Genomic DNA, 21,883 nt, shown 5'->3' with positions numbered 1-21,883 from the left:
AGATCATTGTTCTGATTAATAATTAAAGAGAAGTTCTGTTTACTCAAAAATATATATATATTTATATATATATATATTATATATGGTGATGATGAAAGTGCCTTGTGTTCAAATGACACGTTATTGACTATTTGTTATAGTCTTTTGTACGTTTAAATTTCAAAATGTATCTATATATATTCCATTGATTAAAAAATAAGATGTGAGAACACATTCAAAACCTCAACCTCTCTCTCATCATGATGACAACTCCTACTGCAACAATACTCTTTATCACCATCAATCTAAAACTTATCTGTCATGGAAAATACCTCAATTCATTTGGTATGATCTCAGGATATATAGAATAGATGGCTCAAAACCTTGTCCAGCACCCAACATAATTCCTTTCATTGCACAAGCCAAACGCTCAAGAGAAGCTTGGGACATAGTTGCACTTCTGCAAAGCCTTCTTGTGTTCGTGTTAATCAAGTTACAAACCATCTTCACATTCTAAGATATTCTGAATATGACAGACCAAATGAGAATGCTCACCAAAACATAAGCTTCCTAGATAACTTCCATATAATAAGCAATGATAGCCCAGTTGGAGGAGATGTATTCTTCCATGGTTGCCGAATTCCTGAGCTTCGTGTTTAGAAATAGTTTCATTGTTGTCACTACAATGAATAGGACACTCCCACAAATTGAAAAATCTTTCGGTAGCCAGCCAACTGAAGTCTAAGGGATCCTTAAATACTTTCAAATGACTACAATTGCGAGTGAGAAAAAGCCAAGCTTTCTCTGTGGTAAGACTAGTGATACAATTGAGGAACTGGCTTGATAAATTCTCAAAATCTGAAAATTGAGTTTGACCGTGCAACAGATTGGTTTCTCTCTTTCTGAGTTGGCTGGTGCGAATTTGGATGACTTTCTCTCTCAACGAGCACTTTGGGCGTTTACATTTTGTGAAAGAAGAGAGGTTTGATGCAGGCAAACACTTACTCCAGATTGAGCTTCTAGCAAAATCTAACAAGGATTCCCCTGCACCAGCCCAAAAATTTGCAGCAGAAGCGATTAGAGAAGGTTCAAGTTGAAACAGATAGTTTGTTGCGCCAGCAAGCAGTAAGGAATATGCTGCACTGGTCCTGCCCATATCAAAAGCTTCACACAGATGTTTGTTGGTTTCAGGTAACGAAGCAAATAATTCTTTTGAGCGGCTTTGGTATGCTGAAGCCAGCGTTGTGTAAGCATTTAAAGAAAGATGGTGAAGAGGATGCATCCAGTAAGTTGGCTGAGGTGCTTTTCCTTTACATTCCAAATGCTCATCGAAGAGACCTTGAGTTAAAACATGCTCAAGCTTCTCACAACAAGATTGGGGATCACCAACTGATAAATAATCTGCTATTGCATCATCTATATATTGATTCAACATTTCAGTTGCCTTGTCTTTATCAAAGTCACTACTGGTACATGAAGAATGAGCATTAACAGCAGAAATTTCCTGGAAAAGGCAATTGCACTAGTGTTAATACTTGTTCAGGTAACATTCCCTTTCAGAGAAAATAATCGTTAACTAAATGAGAAATTTGAGTAGGTGCTTTGCAAGTGAGCTAGTGTATGATATGATTTCTGTCTGTCCACTGAAAAATATTGTATGATATGAACCAATCCTCTTGAGTACAGATTTCAGCAAGCAAACAACAAACAAAAGGAAACCAATAGAACAGTAACTGTGAAATAGGTCAGTAGAGCAGTAGGGAAAACTAAGCCATTTCAGCCATGGCTTTTCTTTATATTTCTTGAAAAGAAAAGCAATTACAGAGTGGTCCTTTCGGACCTATGATGCAGAGAACAATCTCAATTCTTGCATAATCTCTCCCCCTATAATCAACTATATATACTATCCTATTCTCACTTAAAACTATTTACTCTCTTCTACCATACTCCACTACTCTTGGGGTCTAACAGTGTAAAACCATAATTCAAAAGAGTCGAGCAAAATATTATGCTGACAGGTAAAATGGAATCATTGCAGCCGGTAAAATCCAAATCCTATCATCAATCGCACGTTTGTAGATGCCATTAACAGAAGAACATGTTTTCAAGATATCTTACCTCCAATGCATGATCCACAAAAGTTGAAGGAAATGCATTACATCGCCGACAACAGCAGATGAAACGGTACCTGGACCACAACTCCGACTGCCTCATATCCTAGTATGCAACAATAAAGTGATGTAGAAGTTAAAAATCAGAATCAAAGAACAATTTTAAATGCTTAAACATAAGCTTACAATATCAGATCAAAATTGACATTTGAATAACTATTTCTTGGTTTTTCCCACTAAATGATAAAAAATTGTTATATGATTCATACATTTTCAAAAGGGTGGGCAGATATTGTATAGAAATTATATACAATTCATTTCATAGTTCATAAATCAAACACCAAACACCAAACACCAACATATATACCTTGGGCTGTAACAAGTCAGTGTAAGCCACAGTCACTTCCTCCCCTTTCTTTATCCTCTTGATGCTTCTAACTATCATTCTTGGTCCATAACAAACCTGAAACTCTTCATTTTCACGCATCGAATTAAACATATATATACACACATACACATATATAACCAATTTTTCAACAATATACCTAATAACAACAGCAAAAGTTGACACCTTTATTCAAGAAATCACTGCTACAAACACTATTCTTCATCTGTAAAAGAAAAAAAAAACGTGAACTTTATTAGTTATCAATGTCAACAAGAGAAGAAAAGAAGTTAAAATTCAGAGCCTCACTCTCACCACTTGAGTTTCTTCTTCTTCTTCAGCGGAACAGTAAGGGGAAATTCTCAAAGGAGTCTCCTCAGGGGAAAACGGCAACGTTTCGATCTCGGAAGGCAACAAAATTCTGTAACAAGCATTGGGAGAACAACTATGGTTGATCCAACTGAAATTCTGACCGTACAAAGCAACTCCAAGAGTACGCCCAGTCTTATTATCCTGCACCTCCACGGCGTTCGTTAGCACCAAGCAAAGCGCCGCCTCCTCCAACCGAACATCATCCTCGATCAAAATCTCGTCTTCGGAGAAATTAAAACCGTCTCTCATCATCATTCTCCTAGCCAATGCCATAGCCCTAGCTCCGTCCGAAATTCTCAGGAGAATCTCGTCACAAGAGCCAAAACTGGCCGTTAATTTATGGCGGTTGGTGAGTAAGCCTGCGATGCGATCGGAGTGAGATTGGATGATGGTGACGGTGATGAGGCGGAGGGCGAGGCGGAGATCGGAGGTGTCGGCGGAGTGGGGGAATAGAGAGGGACGTGATCGGAGGAGGTGGAGGAGTTGGGATTCGGCGCTGGAGTGGTGGAGGGTAGAATCGTAATTTGAGCATTGTGAGGAGCAGTAGAGGAGAGTAGGAGGAGGAGGAGGGAAAAGGGGATGGAAAAGTGGAGGGAGAGGGGAAAAGCAGGCGGAGCAGTGCGAAAAGAGGAGGGAATCGTTGAGAGAGAAGGAAAGGGGTGGAAGGGAAGGAGTTAAGTCTTCTCCCACTTCTATCTCATCTTTTCCTCTCATTTCCATTTCCATTTCCATTTCCATTTCCATTTCCCTCCAAATCTCTTCTCTCCTTCTTCTTGTTTCAATTTTATATTTACACGTATTTATATGGAAAAATCGCTTTTTTAGGCCCTTCAGCTTAGGCTTCTCTTATATACAATATTATTTTTTTGGGTAAAATTTTTAGGAAAATTCTATAATGCACCCCCTTAAAAGGAGTATATCGATACATTTCTATCTGTTTTAGTATCCGAAATAATTTTTTAGTCAAATTTTTTTTCATGGTCATGTAAATTATAGTTATTTAAGACATCTTGCAAAATTTTAAGAAATTCGGAAAAGTTTAACACGCTGAAAATTGCGTTCAAGCAGTGTGTTGCACGCGTGACTATTTTATTTTATACGCGTATAAAATAGACTGTTTGAATATTGTTTTCTATACTGTAAATTATTCCGAATTTCTTAAAATTTTGTAGGATATCTTAAATAGCTATAACGTATATAGATATGAAAAAAAAATTAGACTAAAATTTTTTTTAGATGCCGAAACAAGTAGAGGGTGCATCAGTACATCCCTTTTAAGGGGGTGCATTGTAGAATCACCCAAATTTTTATATTTTTAAGTTTGAAGATTTTTTTTTTAATGTATTTTTACGATTTTTTACAAAAATAATACAAAATAATAAAAAAAAATTACATAAAATTAATAATAAATTAACAAGAGTACAATATGTTAAAAATAATTTTGTCACTGTTGAGTTTAGAACCTTAAACAAACTACAGATGATCACTCAGATGAAGGTGAGGATGATGTCAAGTCATCATACCCCTTATGCCCTGGGTGAGACATACGCAGTGGCAGACCCACATTGTAGCGAGGGGGGCAGTCGCCCCCTGAAAAAAAAAATCGAAAAAAACATGTGTATGTATTTTAATTAGTTACAACATATATTTGTATTAAAAAAATGATATTTATAGACATAATAGTAAGCTTGGTGTAATGGTTAAGGTAGATGCAAATATGTTAGAGGGTAAAGATTCAAATCCCACTAACTACACTTTATATTTTTATTTTTCAATTTATTTATGCCCTCCCTCTTTTTACAAAAAAAATTACGCTTCCTTCACTTTAAATTCTAAGTCCACCACTAGACATACGTACTACAATAGACGAGATAAAAACTCACATTCTTGCGAGTGTGCTAACTCCAAAAACCTGTCCTCATTTTACCACTCCTTGAAGCTTTTCGGGAAAGAGCTTTGGTAAAGCTCAAAGTAAAAAACTTGGCCAACCATGCTCAAAGTAAAATTGCACCCAATTGACCACCACTACGTTATGAGTAAACTAGGCAACTAAATCGCGCTTCGCGCGATCTTATAAATTTTTATTTTTATTATTATTGTGATTACAAAATATTAGTACTGAATGAATGGTATATTATACAATATATTAATATTATTTTCTCAAAATCATGTATTAAAACAATTTGCAATAATAAAGACATTATACAATATACATATACTGTTATTATATACATATATATATATATTAAATTTCTATGTTTTAAATTTATTTTGCATCAATATATAAATATTTTTCATGTATGTAGGTTAAAAATTAGTTTTATAGCTTTTGAAGACATTATTATATAAAAATATCTTCTCGCTCCTCTTTGTATCCATTTGCAAAAGTAAGTTTATAAAGATATTGCAAAATTAGAAGTAGGTTCTCCACTATTTTCATTTCTTAGAATTATCATCGATCTATATTATTCAAATTATACAAAATTATTAACTAAAGTAGTATATATAAATGGATAACAAATATAACAATAGTAGAAAAAAAAATACATGTGGACTGTAATATCACTACTTAATAATACAAATTAGAAATATATAAATATACATCAATATAAAGGGAAAAAAAGAGAGAAATTAAAATAATATATGTCCAGATGAAACACATAATTTATTATATATATGATATGAGAAAAAGAAATTTAATATGAGAATACATATAAAAAGTCAAACAAATTAAATTGAGTAAATAAAACTAAATAGTGTTAATTGTGAGATAAAATGATGAAAAATAAGAAGATATATATTTATATATATATGACCCCTAATAAAGAAGAAAAATGAATGATCACTCTACTATTAATTGATATAAAAAAAACAGAAAAATAAGAATATAATAGAGTATCAAAACAGTTTTTTGTCTTCTTATTTTTCTTATAATACACGTATTGATTTTGTTTGTTTAGGTTAAAAGGCATTAATAATAAAACATATATTCTTAAATGAGTAATAAGGAAAATAAAATAAATAAAAATATTTAATAATAATTATTAATACATTTAAAATCTATAACCGTTTACTAATATTTAATATTATTATTAGTAAAAAGAAGATAGATAATAAATAATAGAAAAGAATAAATAAAATTAGAAAGCCACCTTTTCATATCCTCTAACATGAATTTTTTTTGTTACATATATTGGCATATTCTATTAAAGATATTGGCATATAAAAAGAATGTCATAATAATAATAATAATAATAATAATAATTTCTCTTTTTTTTTTTCTTTTAAGTTAATATTTGCTTATGAGAATTCTAATACTACACACACATAATAATTTGCAATTTCTCTAGCTATTAGAATTCTACTCTATTACTTTTTTAGTGTAATAACTTGTCTATTAATATAATTTGCCTATTAAAATTCTAACAACACACACCTAATAATTTCTCTATTAAAATGTCAATTAGGATTCTATATATTCTCTTTTAATCAATTGATATTATTAGTAAAAATTAATTAAATAAAAAATTACAAATTAGAGAAAAGAAAGTATTAGAAGGAAAAATGTCTCCTCACCTCTTTGATTATATATATATAAAAATATAAATATATTGTAATAGATGTACATAGGTATAGATTATAGTTAGTAAGAAAATTAAAAATCCATACCTTATTAATAGAAAATATTAATAATTAAAAATATGACATATTTAAAAATACTAATAGAAAATAAAAAATACATACCTTATTAATCATAAGCATACCAATAATTTGACGCTGTTCCTAATTCCATAGGATAATTTTTTTTTTTTTTAAAAAAAAAAAAATCAAACTCTAAAATATATATTGTTATGGTATACATGTGATAGTTTTTAGGTTTTTTTTTCATGTTATTGAACAATAGTAGGATATACATATATATATAGTATGACAAGAATGGTGAAGAGATGAAAAGTCTCATAGATAAATACAAAGAATACAAATAGTTTGTATTTTTAATGATAGAATTTAAATAATTAATACATATATTAAAATGTTCTAATTATCATATATAAATAGTTTTTATTTTAGATACTATAAGCCATGTTTTAGAATACTATAAGTCATTGATAATTAATTTCTTTTAATTAGTTAGTTTTAATTTAGCATTATTATAAAAAATAATTAAAAAAATTTAAAATCATCATAAAATAGAAAGATGGTAATGCTATCTTTATAGAAAGCCACCTTAACTCTCTTAAAACATTTCTTTATATATATATTACCAGAAGTATCTTTACAGTGCAAGGATCAAAGATCACCTCATAGCAAAAATAGACTAGATTTTGATATAATTCTTAAATGTGGCTGAAATTTGGAACACTAAAAATGAACTGCTATCGAATAAAATATATCCAAGACAAGAGAGATAACTTAAATGGTTAGGTATGTAGTTTGCTATAACAACTCAAGGTCTAAGGTTTGAGTCTCTCCCGAGTACCTACATAGTAATTGCTATATTTTTCTAGTCGCCTAATAGAGTTAGGCGGAGATACCATTTTAGACCATGTATTTTGCAAAAATTACTAATTGAACCCTCAATTTTGTTAAATTAACATATAGACCCTGCATTTTTCAGAATAGTACAAATAGAACCCTAAACTAATTTTTTGTCAAAAGAAATTTAATAATAATCCGATTTAAAAGTGTTATGACCAAACTGTTTACATTTTTTGTATCTGTTCGTGTTAGGAATTGTCTCCAAGTTGATTATATTAAAAAAATTATCGAAAATTAAACTCATAATCTTATTTTTACCATTTGAAAAATACATAGTCCATTTTGTCATTTAGCAAAACAAAGGGTCCAATCAAATTTTTTTGCAAAATACAGAGTCCAAAATAGTATTACCCTTCAAAATAAAGAAAAAATTAACTGCCATCAAATATCAAAAAATAAATTCTACTATATATCTGGTATGATCACACAATCAATTTGTAAATATTAGAAAAATAGTTCAAATAACAAAAGGGAAAAAGGAAAGAAGAAAAAATAGTTTCTGTGCATTCTTCACTGATCAAATCAAGTGTTTCCCATCAGAGTACCCTCAAAATTCTGTTTTAAAACAACAAATGAAAAAGTGAATATTATGAACTCAAGAATGGGAAAGTAAAAGAGATGAATGACTTACCCGCTATTGTTTGATTTTCAAAGTATTTTCGATTCGTTGGACTAACTGTTCAACAGGCATAGCACCCTCCTGAAAAACGCAATCAAATATACTTATGACACATCCAAATGTTTAGAGAAAACTGAGAAAAGTGGTATGAAAATCGTTTCTCTGTTTTGCTCTTGAAAAATCAATGCAGGAATGCGGTTGCACTTAATGAAAATCTCATTAAATTTTATAATGAGTTTAAACTTCGTGTTTAAAGTTAGACTGACCGACACACTTGCATCTTTAATGTTTGAAATATTAAGCTGCCTGACTGATCATCTAAATGCATTGAAATTGATTCTTAACAAAAATGAATATAAAAACAAAACAGATTTGACTTACAAAGCGATCGAAAGGCTCCCCGTCCTTGAATATGATGAAAGTAGGCAATGCCTCTATCTTGTATTTGTTAGCTATGCTTGGGTACTTCTCAGTGTCAATTTTAACCACTTGGATTTTATCTTTCAGCTCAGCGCTGACTTCGTTGAGAACGGGAACCATAAATTGACAAGGGCCGCACCTGTTAAAGAAACCATTTTGATTAGTATATCATTTTAAATTTAGAATAAATAGAATTTGTCCCCCCGAACTATGACTCGTGTAGAGCTTTGCCCCTTTAACTTTTTCTTTTGTTGCGAGATTGCCCCTAAACTAAAAGAATTAGTGCAAATATCTTCTTCCAGTTACATTCTGATTATTTTTTTAAACAATTTATTGATGAAGCACTAACATGATATTAATCTAACCTAGTTCAAGAGACCAACCGAAAAATAAATGCATAAATAACAATCTAATAGTGAATTATAGAAATATGTATATGCATTCTTAGACGTAATGTTTGTATGTCTAATGCAAATAAATTAGATTTCGGATAGCTTAAAATTGTTAAATAGACCCTTATATTGCACTATAGCTGTAACTCACGGTCACATAAGCAAAAAATTATAAAAAATGACCAGAATGTAATTGAAAGGGAATATTTGCAACATTTGTAAAGTTTATATTTTCGCAACAACAAAAAAAAAATCAGGGACAAAACTCTACAAGTGTCATCAACTCATAGTTCAAGGAAAAAATCCTATTTATTCTTAAATTTATTACATTTGTTCTAATTTCTAAATATTTGCGTCTGATTAAGATCCTATTCGCCTACCAGCTTAATATTTTAATTTACAAGAAAAAACCAAGACAGATGAAACTGCCATAGGCCAGCAAACTAAGTTAAACAAAAAATGTTCTTAGTTTTGTCCTGTCCTAAAATGAACATCTTGTCCCTATGTCTAGGTGATTCCCCAATCCTTTTCCCTTCTCCACTTGGGAATGGAATTGTTTGATCATATGCACATTTTTATAATGTCATTTATAAGAAATTAAAAAAATTCTCATATCCTCTATTAGATGAAGGATTAATGTAGTAATTAGTAATATATAAAATGTATTCTATAATAAATTAGATGGAAAGAGCTTACCAGGTTGCATAGAAGTCTACCAGCACAGGTTTGTCTGAGTTAACGAGCAAATCATCGAACGAGGAAAATGTTTGTTTCTTGGCTCTAACCTATAAAATTAAGTTTAACAACAAAATACATAAGTAATTATGTTACAACACTGATTTAGAATTCATGTACTTCTCTCAAGATTGAACGGTTAATACAAATATTTCTTTCAAAGTTCCCAAAAGGAAACATTTTTAATGAGATTATTGTCTCTTATAAGAAAAAGAACATTATGAGATTTTTAATTCACACCGCGAGGCCAGTCAGTTGAACCCATTTCGCCTCAACTTCAGCAGCTTCACTTAAAATTTCTATAGTCAATTACAAGATTTACAAGTCATTGTGCAGAACATATATGGATTCAATCCATCGAGAAAAATAAGATTTTCATAGAAATCAATATGGAGCGAGTAAGAACAGAAATCTGCGGACCAATATGTAAGTACAGGTGTGTTGAATGAAAGGATAAATGTAGGCAAAAAGAAGGAAAGTATACAGTAAAAGCTTATTCGTATTCAGAAAAAATAAAAAATCCAGGAATGAATATCATAAATTTTAAGATGAGAAGAACATCCAATGAGTTTAGATTAATTGACACAAAGAAGTGACATGTTTGAGAAAATTATGATAATGATAATTTGATTAACAAGACCTTATGTTTGACAAGAATCCCACCATTATAAATGCATCTAACTTTTACAATTTGGTTCAATCCAATTACTTGTTGACTAAAGCTAGTTTTGGCATTACTGATTAACTGGTTGGCATTGCTAATTCCAATCATAATGCTAAAAATCTAGAGTTCAGGAGTCAAAACGTTATTGTAGATTATATGCAAAGAAAAAGTCAATAAAATCAGAGGTAGTTCAACAATCAAACAATGCAAGGCCAAGTAATAGAAATCAAGCTTAAGCTTATCCATATACGGATATAAAAGTCTTGACAGAAAAAAAAAATATTGAATTAAGAGGAGGAAAATACTTGCTTGGTGAGATGAAGAACTCAAAACATAGTATGTATAAATGTGAATCAAAAGAAAAAATAACAATCACATGAGACCTGGCTAGAAAGCAGAAGACTCTTAAAAATGTGATATCCTTGATATTCATTTTAAATATTTATGTGGTAAAAAACACCAATAAACTAGCTTCTGCAATCTTATCTTCTGTAGAATCTGGATTCTGGAGGGTTTTTCTTTTTCAATTTTGACTCAATTCTATCTCTACTTGTTATAATAGAAATCAACACTAATATGTTCTTCCCACGACATGTTAGCTCCCAAATGTCAGACAAGATTATCCAAGGACCTTCCAAATTTATCAATCCTAACACAACTGTTGAAGAAATATTGATAAGAGAGACTAAGCAAAATATCTCCTCCCAAATCCAAGAAATTTCATGTTAAGGTCTCTCACAACAACAACAACTTCCTTAATAATATTTTAAAATACAAAATTGTTCCTCCATTCAATCTCCTCTGAAGTATTGAAGAAAGTACTCAAATAATCAAATTGAACAAAGTAAGTGTAAAACCCAATTCAAAGCCTAACAGCTATTTTCATGAGATTGTTCAGAAACTCCTTCCTTATATATTAAGATCCATAAAAGAACCATCTTTATAGTTTAGGAGAACGCAATAAAGGGATTGAACAAAAGGGCAGTTACAAAACTCAAAATTGAAGTTATTATTGAGAAAATTTGAGAAAAAAGAAAAGAAAAAGTGTTACCAGTGGAAGAAGTGGAGTCCTGGAGGAGGGAGCAGAAACCCCTTTGGGTCCAATCCGAAAGCGGCGGAGGTGGAGGGGGAAATGGAGAGAAGACGAAAAAGAGAGTGTTGAAGAGGAAGAGGAGGAAGAAGAAAGAGCTGGTAAAGGAGTGGTGCGGTCGGAAATGGTGGAGGAAGAAAGAGAGAGCGCCATTATTGAGTTGAGTTGGGAGAAAGAGAAAGGAAGGAGTTGAGTTTAGTTGTTCTCTTCCAATTTTGTTGGATAATTTATAAAAAATAAGAAATGTTTTTTATATGCAAGGAACAAAAATAACATTGGATTCTAAGTCCAATATTTTCCAATTAAATAACTTCAACCAATTATCTTTATTTTAAGTTTTATTTAGGGAAAAAAACAGAAAAATACAAAAAAGGAAAAAAAATTACAAAAATACTATAGGCCGGCCCATTAAACATTTATACAGTCCACATACAAATATTTACAAAAATACCACATGCACTAAACCTTTAGCTGCACGGAGCGAACAATGAAGATGACATACCTCGATCGTTTCAAAACCGCAAAACAACTAAAATGAAACCAAAACGAAGAAATACAACCATTAATTCCGGCGAAATCAACTGGAAAAGAAGACCTGCAATGATCTAAACAGAAATTTACGAAAAAAAAACCAGAAAAACTGGGAAGAAACTAAAATTACACAATTGTTTTCGGTTTTATTCGATCAAAACAACTTCCCCTAATATCGAAATCCAGATTCATGAAATGTAGATCTGTAACAAACAAATATGGAGCTCCCCCCGGATCCAAAACAAGGTATGATGTGATTTTTTTTTTAAAAAAACCTCATGAATAATAGATCTACGTTATATATAATTGCATTTTGGTTGATTACTCGTTTCCAATGGTGAATATATTTTTTTAAAAAAACACAATAAGAAGAGCAAATTTGAATTAAGGGACAACACATTACGTATAAGTGTGTTTATTTTTTGTTTTGGTTGCATTATAGTTGCATTATCGTTTTATGATAGTTTATATATTATGCAAGTAGCAAAACCATAATAAAACTACAATATAACTGTAAACAAACTAAAATACAGAAAAAACTCTTTGAACATCAACATCCATGATAAATTAAATTGTTACCCATTGATGATATACAAATAGACAGGAAACAACTAGACAAAAATATATTTCCAAAAAAATACATACAGAACGTGTTTACACTATTAAAAAACTATGAAAAAACTAATACAAACTGAGAATAGAACAAATGAAAAAACTGAAATGAAAAAGAATAAAACATCTGGAAAAACATAAAACAGAAAAAAAAACAAAAAAAAAACAACAAAATGAAATAGTTTTTAAGACTAAACAAACGAAAATAAAAAACCCATAAAAAGAACAAATAAATTAAACTAAAAAAATAGTAGTCTTAAAAAACCAAACGAAATGCTAAAAAAAAAAACTAGAATAGTAAAATCGAAAAACACAAGACACACAAATGGCAAATACAAACAAATTTTAAATAGGGGCGAAACCAAAAAGAAACTAAAATCAAACCTTATACTGAAGACCAACTCCATCTTGATCATTTTTTTGAGCATCATCTTGAGGAATTTTTTCATGGGCTGCCACCTTTGATTTCTTTTTTGGAAGAGCTCGCCCACGTTTCGACAATGGAGCAAAATCATAGTCATCATCCTCAACAACAGGTCGTTTACCCTTGTTTCTATTAGCTAAAGATTTCAACTCCATTTTAGAATTTTTTTTTTTGAACAGGGGAAGGAGTTGATGAAGAATGAGTTACAACCATATTTATATATAGATTAAGAAAAATAAAAAGAGGGAAAACGGTTAATGGGAGTTGAAAAAAAAATTGAAGAACAAAAAGAAGAGTGAAAATGGAGTTGTGATTGTGGAGAGAAAAATGTTCAGCTATGAAGGTTATTATTTTAAAAAAAAAAAAACTGAAAAGAAATGGAAAATAAAAGGAAAATGAAGAGAAAAAAGAGAGAAATGATGTATAGAGTGATTGATGTAATACATCAATCAATCACGTGTCAAAAAAGGTTGAATTGTGTGTGCATGTGGTAAAATAGTAATAAAATATAAAAGATGAGTAAAAAAGTTGGTTTAGCCGTGTATAGGTATTTGTGTAATAAATTTATCATTTTAGATTTTTGGTGTAAAAATTTCTTTTATTTATTATAGTAACTTGCCAATGTCATATTTATATATACTAGTGGAAGAAGATGGGCAGCCATTTTGAAAATAATAATAGTAAAAATAAAATTTATAATTAATTTGTAACTTAAAATAATGGCTATTTTATTTTATTTTACATCTTTTCATTATTAATTCAAAATAAATATAGAACTATTATTAAATAGTTTTTATGAATTTGTTAAATTTGATTTTAACAAATGATAAAATATAGTATTACATTATCTTAAATATCTTAAAACTAACTAATTATTCAAAAAAATAAAAAAATTGTTAACTTATTAATAATTATTAATTCAAACACTACATTATTCACAATTTTTTTTGGTTGCCATTACTAAAAGTTATCTAAATTTGACATTCAATGAAATAATTTTGTTTATTTAGCTATTATAAAGAAATGTTTTTTTTTTTTTTTGATGAAATGTTGATATAGACTAAATACATTTTTTTTTTTTTGAGTGTAGCATAATGGTATTTTACAATCATATATGAACTTAATAGCTTAAGGATCCTAGGTTCGAACCCATGACCTCTCTCTTTTTTCCATCCCTCCCTCACCATTAAGCTAGCCTTAGTGGCTTATAGAGTAAATACATCAACAAATTATAGTTTTTGTCTTATGCCAAAAATTACTTTTCTTTATTGTAATTTCTATAATTTTGTAAGGGTAAAAGTGGCACACTATTATAGACACTATTACCACACTTTTATAATAGTATGAAATTAAATTAATATTTTGCTGAGATTTGAATCTTAATCTCTCCAATATTATTGTTCATCGATTGGCGGCTTATGATGCTACAACCAATTCTTTTCGTTTTTTTTTTTTTTTTGTTTCTGTTTTATATAAAGAAATTTTTCATAAAAAAATTATGAATTTTAAATTTGTTCTTTTAAGATATAACTTTTGGGTTGGATTTTTTATTTTTATGAAAAAGGAGGTACCTAAACACTGAATTCAATTAATATCAAACAGAATACTAGTCGAAGTTGAAGAACAAAAACAGAAAACAAGGAAATTACAAAACAACAGGAAACACATAACAGAGAAAATAGAACATCTTCCAATTCACTTAAGACTAGATCACCCTGCGTCTCTCTTCCATTCTATGTAGTCATCCAAAACTTCCTGGTTCATGTCGGTTGGCTATAAGAAACCAGTAACATTCGTCTCTCTCACCCACTTAGCAGTATTATGAGTTATGAAATTGCACTTTTGAGAGATGTGAACAATCTCCCATTGTATGAACTTACTGCAGCAGTTTCAGAATTTCTTTCTTGAATACACAAGATTAAAATCGACAATCTATTTCAACAGAACCCCAACATTATCGCATGTTTTTATCAAAATACTAGTTACATATTTAGTGAATAAATAACTAAGTACAATCTGGTCATATTTATAAAATTTTATTAATTAAATTTGAATATGGCATTTACAAATGTCTTCTTTTTTATTTTTAATTTTAAAAAATATGTTAACGCATTTCAAACATGTTAACTCATGAATTTTTCATTTTTTTAATGTGACTTTTGGAATTGGATTGGTTGGTAGGTAATGTGTGTTTTATGGAGATACTATTTTGTTATGGTATCCCATATATTTTTAATGATATTCTTATTTGGTATTATGTAATTTAGAACAACAAAAATAAAAATAATAAAAAAAACAGCAATAATAAAGATTTTTGCCACATCCAAGTTTCAAATCAGCACATTGTTAAGGAGTTGAAGCTACTGAACCTAAGCCAGTAGCCAGTAAGCCAATCAATCATGTAAAAATTAGCTAAGAATGTAAACGCAAGAATCTACACTCAAACTTCTCATCAAACAAGTTAAACAATGCTACATAGTACACGAAAATGGAATTGCTTTATCTACCCTCTATGCCGTGGAAGGAAGTATCAGTTTACCCGTCGCTTGTCCATGTGAAGGCCAAAAGAACAATAGTGAGCGTCGAGAAAATGGTCGCACCAGCAAACAACCACATTCCCTTGCTCGGTCCTGTGCTCTGGCTATCTTCACTACCCTGCTCGACTTCCTCGAGAAGTTCTCTCACTTGCTCGATATTAGAGTCTTTAGCAGCTTTGGTTAGTCTATTTTGAATCTTCTCGAGCATTGCAAGCTTCCTTTCTCTCAAAGTGTTCTTTGTCGGCCAGATGAAGCCTGTCATCTTCCAGAGGAGGATTCCCACATAGATGGCAACAATACAGTCAACACTATAATGATGGCGTTCGCGTACTTCTCTCTGTGCACTGTGAAGCACGAGCAGCCATATGAGAGCTGAAGTAAAGCCTCCATATGCTTCCTGCATGGAATAGCATAATGCCCTTTTAGGCCTCTGTGCCATAGACAAGTAGGTTATGAGATAAATCAAGTTCGAATTGCATAACCGGTATACATACCGTCCAAGCCATAGCTGTGAGTACAGCAACCAACATGTGGCCACTGTAGATAAGATCATTACAGCCCCCACCAGCTTTTTTCAGCAAATGGTACCAAGTAGATCCTTCCGATGCAGTTGGCCTTAGAAAATCTATTAAGAAACTCATCGAACCCCAATCTGGGCGATAATCGCCAAGATACTGTTCAGGAACAGCTGTGAAATAGAGGTAAAAGGTTAAAACAATAGTTTTGACATCTAAGAAAGATTTCAAAATAAACCGAGAACTTACCATATGCTATATCCTCTCGTAGTAATTGGCGTATAGCATTAGAATCTGTTGCATAAGGGACATAGTACTTTTGAGCCCAGTGATGAGGATACGCAGGGACTCTGAACCGAGCATTAGCACACCAAGGCCTGGCTGATGGAAGAATTGTTGAAACGAAAGTAATGGCACGAAGAAAACGTCCAATAGCCATAGTGAATATGTATCTTGCACCTAGTCCAAGGCCAGGAGCTTTTACCGAGTCAAACAAAACAGAGAATGCCAACATTATAAACAGCATGAGGTAGTGGTGCAGTCCAATTATCCGGGCTCTCAATATTTCGACGAATGTATATGGTAGTTTCTCATTCAGAGCAAGGAGAAACCATTGACCAGTGTCGGGAAGAGGAGCTGCATCACTGCCAAACACAGTTAAGCCAATCAATAAACTTATGGTGAATCGTCTAACCGCCAGTGAAAGTTAGCGTGTGAAATAAGTAATTTTTCGATCAGGAATCAACAAGTTTAAGTGACAAGTGAGTTAATGAACCACAACAAAGTTTAATTGCCAAATAAAACTTAAAACAAATGTAAAGTAAAGTTGGTACTTGTCAAGTAAGCTTAATCCATTACTGCAATTAGAAAGGTGGGATATTGACAAGTATCTAATCATGGTTTTTCCAAAGTTAGTTGTTAATTTCTGCACAACCGAAAAAGTGTTTGTATCTACAATCTTCCAAACTTAGATTAAACAGAAGAAGAAAAGAAACTTTCTAACACAAATTGCAATAAAACAAATAGTTAAATCAGTCTTTTGCTATCTTTTATCAATGTTGTGAATGGATATTCCACCCTCTCTAAGTAGTAAGTAGTCCTTTCTAAGTCATGTAAACTAAAATTAGATGATTTAATTTAATGTAAAATTAAATTATCTTCCCCTTTATAAAAACATTAAAATTAAACACAATTATATCACATTTTTTTAAAAAAAATAAAATAAATTAACCACATGAGAAAATTTTATTTCATCCCTTCTTTTTAACTTTGGTAATCTTTCCAACTTACTTAAATGCTTTAAGAGTAAAGAAGTGAATCAAAGATCTCCTTTTCTAATAAAAGCAAGTTTCTTAGGTCAGTTACAAATAATAATGTAATACTACATTTGTAGTGAAAAATGCAAGTGACACATCATTAAGGCCAAAAACTCAGGAAACCCTCCAATGAAAGGAGTTTCTTTACTATATTAAGCAATTAAAAATCTCCAATAACAACCCCAGATCCGAAATTAGAAAGGCCCCTATTCAATTTCCCAGAAACTAAAACAAAAATAAAATTTAGCTTCTTCAGAGTTGAAAATGAATCAAAATTCAATTCCAAATCTATTCAATTTGGTAATAAATATCTAATTACTTTCCCAAAATAGCATCAAATCACAAAAATCCAAACAACTTAGTTAATGCAATGAAATAAACAACAAATTAAACTTGACCCAGATAATAATAACTGAAGAAAAAACCAAAAAGATGAAAAATTTCGAATCTTGCATCAGATTCATGACCTGGGTCACTCCATTTTTAGCTCAAAAGCTCACATTAATTAATTACCTGTGCCAATCAAGACCGAGCACAGCAGTGACGAAGCGAACAGAGAGAGCTTCAAAGAGAAGAGTTGAGAGCATGAAGATGATGGAACCCAAAAATGGAAGGACTGAGCGAAACTCTGAGGACCAGTGTTTGTAGAATGGAACTCGAGTGATGGCTATTAGAGCGAGTACAGACCAGAGGACTGGTTGTAGACGCTCGTGCCATGTCGGAGATAGGTGGCGGAGGTAGTCGATGGCTACGTAGGATATGGCGGCGATGCCAAGCCCTCCTCCGGGCCTCGCCGCCGGCCACCGCATGATGACACGTGTCTGTGGCGGTGGCTCTGTGTGTTTGTGTGTGGTTTTTCAGTGGTTTGGACTCTGCTCAAAGAAAAAGTAGGAATTCTTCTTCTAACAAAGGTTGGACTTATTTTGATTGGAAGGAAATATTCTTTTCTTTTTTTAAAAATAAATAAATAAATTAGATTTGAAAGTTCTAATATCTCCAAAAGCTAAGTAATTGAACTTAAATGCATATTACAAAAAATTAAGACTAGAAAGTTAAATCAATGAATACTAGATTTATAAGTTTTCTCTTCATTGGAAACACATTCCAACCGAGTAGTGTTTGGGTCTCCAAGAACGGGGTAAATTACATCCATTATAAAATCAATTCAATTACATACACCAGTTTTGATTTTACAAATCAAACTACATAATCTGAAATGACTTTACACGATGTTACCTAATTCTTGAACACAGTCAAGACAACAAATCTAAGCACTCCTAGATCCAAGAAGACAAGCTCTCCTTGCTTCCATCAAGCTGAAGATCCTTCAGTAGTTCAGTCTGAACTCTTCTCAGACATCATGAACTCCTTCTTCAACCTCTTGAAGATTCATTGAATTTTTATCTGCAGATAACACAGAATCACCAAAGAAATATTTTGCCCTAGCAAAGTAAGAATCAAAGATGAATTTATCAAAGATGAGAGAGTTAGTCAGAAAAAGCCACAAAAGAATATTATATACCAACTGTAAAAGAAACGACGAACTAACTAACTACCACAACTAAATCCAGCTGGCACTGACTCATACTAGAAAAAAAATATAAAAGCAACTAATGACAACTTAGATGGTCAATGTAAAGAATCAAGATAGCAAACAATAAAAATCTGAAAACTGAACAGATAATGAACCACATAATTTGCCATACAGAAACTATTGCACTTACAAGAGTGATTGATTTATAATTTTTTATTTTTATACTTCAAAACAGTTTTTTTTTTTTACAGAATTCTATATAAAAATCTTCATAGCAACTAACGGAGCAATCTAAATTGTAACAAAAATCTACATAGCAACCCACATAGAAATCATTGAAGAAACCACCAAAGTAACCAAAGTAACCTAAATCTTAAATTTAAAAAAAAAAAAAAAAGTTAAAGAAAGTTATTCATTGATAAATATATAAATTTTTTTGTAAGATTAATTGATAAATATTGATTACAACTCTTTTTTTTTTTTCCTTTAAATGAAAATACTTTTGCATGAAAATTATAGATTTTATTTTGTTTGGAAGGTATATATCCCTAAATTAAACTCATAAATACGAAATAAAAATTATGATAAGTGTCATGTTTTTTTTAGTAATTTGTGTCATTAATTTTTAAGTTTAACTTTCGTTGTAAATAAATATTTAAGTTTAATTGTTGGGGGTAATAATACTCAAGTTATAATTTTAAAACTTCGGTAGGTACTTGGTTGTTAAGTGTCAAGTAAATTACCACGTGACAATCCCGGATTGGTTTAGGTTATTAAATTTTTATTTTTATTTAAAAATTAATTTACATATACCAATAAAAAGTGACATGTGGATAATGACTTGACATTTAACGACTAGGTACCTACGAAAATTCTACAAATATAACTTTTAATAAAAATAATGTATTTTCTTAACTTTTTATTTTTTTTCTTTATTATGTTATAAATACTAATTATTATTTATAAACAAAGATAAATTAAATCTAAATAAAATATTTTCAACAATCAAATATATAACATTAATTTCATTAAAATATTATTTAAAATTTAATTAATTTTGTATTTTTATACTATTCTTTTATTAAATATGTAATATTTTGCATTTAACAGCTAACTAATTAATTAAAAATAGGCTCGACATAAGTATGATCAACAACTTCCCAACATAAAATATTCAAGCAATGGCGGACCCAGGAGTAAACTTTTTGTTTTAAATCACAATCCTTCATTCAACAGAAACAATTACAAATGATTAGGCAAGTCTAACCAAATATTGTGACTTATACAAGGGGGATTAATCCCAATTCATATGGCTTTAACCTTGTTAGTCAAACTATTATTCGCTAATTTTGATTTTTTAAACATATTTTAAAATTGGATAGAGATTACATTTTTTTTTTTTGCAAAGTGGATGGAGATTACATTTGTAATTGTTTGGTAGGAGGGGGAGATGGGTGGATGGAGAGGGGTGGAGGGAGAGTGATGGAAGGAGAGACTAAATCACTTGTTTGGCAAGAGGGAGAGAAGGAGGGAGAGGAGAGATGTCTCCCTCCAAACTTTGAAAATTTAATCCCTCCAAACTTTGAAAATTTAATCCCTCCATATTTGGAAGGATTGTAGAAAAAGACAAAACACATTTTGCAAAATACAATAACTACACTTAAAAAATAATAAAATTTTATTTTTAAAAGGATAATTTTGTAATTTTACTAATTAATTTTTTTTTTCTATCCTTCCCACCTCACCCCTTATACCAAACAATACAAAGGAGATGAACAATCATCTCTATCCCTCTTACTCCCCATCCTTTCTAACCTCTCCATCCATCCTACTATCCCTTCCTCCCACCAAACATAATAAACTAAATACATATAATTGTGTGTAAAAATATGTGTGTAGTTTTGTATGTATCTAGCATTGCTCATAAAATGCTTTCCATACATATGAAATAATAAAAAAAATGTTATAAATGTGATTTTATTTAAATTTTTTTGTCAAAAGATTTAAAAATTAGATTGATTATTTGTTGATTTATTTTTTTAATTCTAATCATGATTGTGAATCTAGTGAGGAGATGTCCCAATTAGATTTCAAGTTATTATTTTAACTAATTGCTATTAATAAAATTTTATAATTTATTTAAAAAAAAACCATGCCTTATACTTATATAGGTTTTAAATATCCTCTTGAACTTTATAAAATTATCATTTATGTTACATTTTGTCAATTTTTTCAGCTATCTTTTTGATGTGATGTAATATTATTTAATTTAATTTTTTACCTAATTAAGTAAACTAAAATAAAAATAAACCTTATGAAATTTATTTTAATTTAATTTTTAGTATATTTTATGTTTTAACTTTCTTCTTTTTGTAATGAAATTAGTTTCAAGTTTAATTTTGTTTTCTTCTTTTTAAAAAGTTCAGTTTACATATATATTTTTTATATTAAAATAAAAAATTTCATTAGAAATTAGTTTAGAATTAGATTCATTATATTTTAAGTCTCCTTTTAAAATTTAATTACTTTTTCTTTTAATTTTTTAATCACATACGCAATTATATGGATGGACCCGTCAATGTATTATCTACCATGTCATACATTTTCAGCTCAATTTATAAAAAGTATAGCAAAAGTCTAAATTTATACTAATTGATAAAGTTAAGAGGATATTTTTAACAACGCTTATATTATAAGGGTACAATCGTATAAAAAATAAAGTTTAGGGAGAAAATAGTTTTATTCTTTAACAAAAATCATAATTTTTACTAGCTAATGAAGTTAAGAAGGTATTTTTGACAACGTTAATATTACAAAGAGTACAATTATATAAGTGACAAAGTTTAGGGGGCAAAAATAAATTTTTATTCTATAAATTATAATATTTATTTACAACCAAAAAAAAAAAAAAAATAGGAAAAAATAAGAGGGGGAAATTTTCTCTAACTGTAAAAATTTGTATGACATTTAATTGTGCCATAAAAATTAATTACACATCAATCTATATAGTTGATATTTTCAATTTAAGTTTGTTATAATTATTACTGCAACACAAAGATTTAAGATCAATTACATCATATTAATTTTATTAATTTATTTTGGACAAAG

At 30.3% G+C, this 21,883-nt stretch overlaps 3 protein-coding genes across 4 annotated transcripts; all 3 read right to left on the bottom strand.

The window, feature by feature from the left end:
- Positions 1 to 151: 151 nt before the first annotated feature.
- Positions 152 to 3,621, bottom strand: LOC115709107 (protein SET DOMAIN GROUP 41). Of its 2 annotated transcripts, none has more exons than XM_030637144.2 (5): positions 2,785 to 3,621; positions 2,662 to 2,701; positions 2,458 to 2,561; positions 2,098 to 2,196; positions 152 to 1,483 (listed from the first exon to the last, which is right to left on the bottom strand). In XM_030637144.2, the coding sequence occupies exons 1-5, from the start codon at positions 3,589 to 3,591 to the stop codon at positions 473 to 475; spliced, it is 2,061 nt and encodes a 686-aa protein (XP_030493004.2). In that variant the 5' UTR covers positions 3,592 to 3,621; the 3' UTR covers positions 152 to 472. The 2 variants fall into 2 exon arrangements, with proteins under 2 accessions (XP_030493004.2, XP_030493011.2); XM_030637151.2 differs by having other exon boundaries at positions 2,791 to 3,621.
- Positions 3,622 to 7,772: 4,151 nt separating this feature from the next.
- On the bottom strand, positions 7,773 to 11,544 carry LOC115709121 (thioredoxin Y2, chloroplastic). Its single transcript, XM_030637160.2, has 5 exons — positions 11,268 to 11,544; positions 9,514 to 9,602; positions 8,387 to 8,564; positions 8,018 to 8,086; positions 7,773 to 7,941 (listed from the first exon to the last, which is right to left on the bottom strand). The coding sequence occupies exons 1-4, from the start codon at positions 11,457 to 11,459 to the stop codon at positions 8,021 to 8,023; spliced, it is 525 nt and encodes a 174-aa protein (XP_030493020.2). The 5' UTR covers positions 11,460 to 11,544; the 3' UTR covers positions 7,773 to 7,941; positions 8,018 to 8,020.
- Positions 11,545 to 15,157: 3,613 nt separating this feature from the next.
- On the bottom strand, positions 15,158 to 18,282 carry LOC115709151 (protein PHLOEM UNLOADING MODULATOR). The gene is made up of 4 exons (XM_030637188.2): positions 17,755 to 18,282; positions 16,175 to 16,569; positions 15,905 to 16,098; positions 15,158 to 15,807 (listed from the first exon to the last, which is right to left on the bottom strand). Exons 1-4 carry the CDS (start codon positions 18,048 to 18,050, stop codon positions 15,409 to 15,411), a joined length of 1,284 nt encoding a protein of 427 aa, XP_030493048.2. The 5' UTR covers positions 18,051 to 18,282; the 3' UTR covers positions 15,158 to 15,408.
- Positions 18,283 to 21,883: the final 3,601 nt, after the last annotated feature.

This window comes from Cannabis sativa, chromosome X (assembly GCF_029168945.1).
Source record: "Cannabis sativa cultivar Pink pepper isolate KNU-18-1 chromosome X, ASM2916894v1, whole genome shotgun sequence".
Taxonomy (NCBI): domain Eukaryota; kingdom Viridiplantae; phylum Streptophyta; class Magnoliopsida; order Rosales; family Cannabaceae; genus Cannabis; species Cannabis sativa.
Note: the sequence above shows the minus strand (reverse complement) of the source record. Positions and strands in the feature narration are given on the sequence as shown.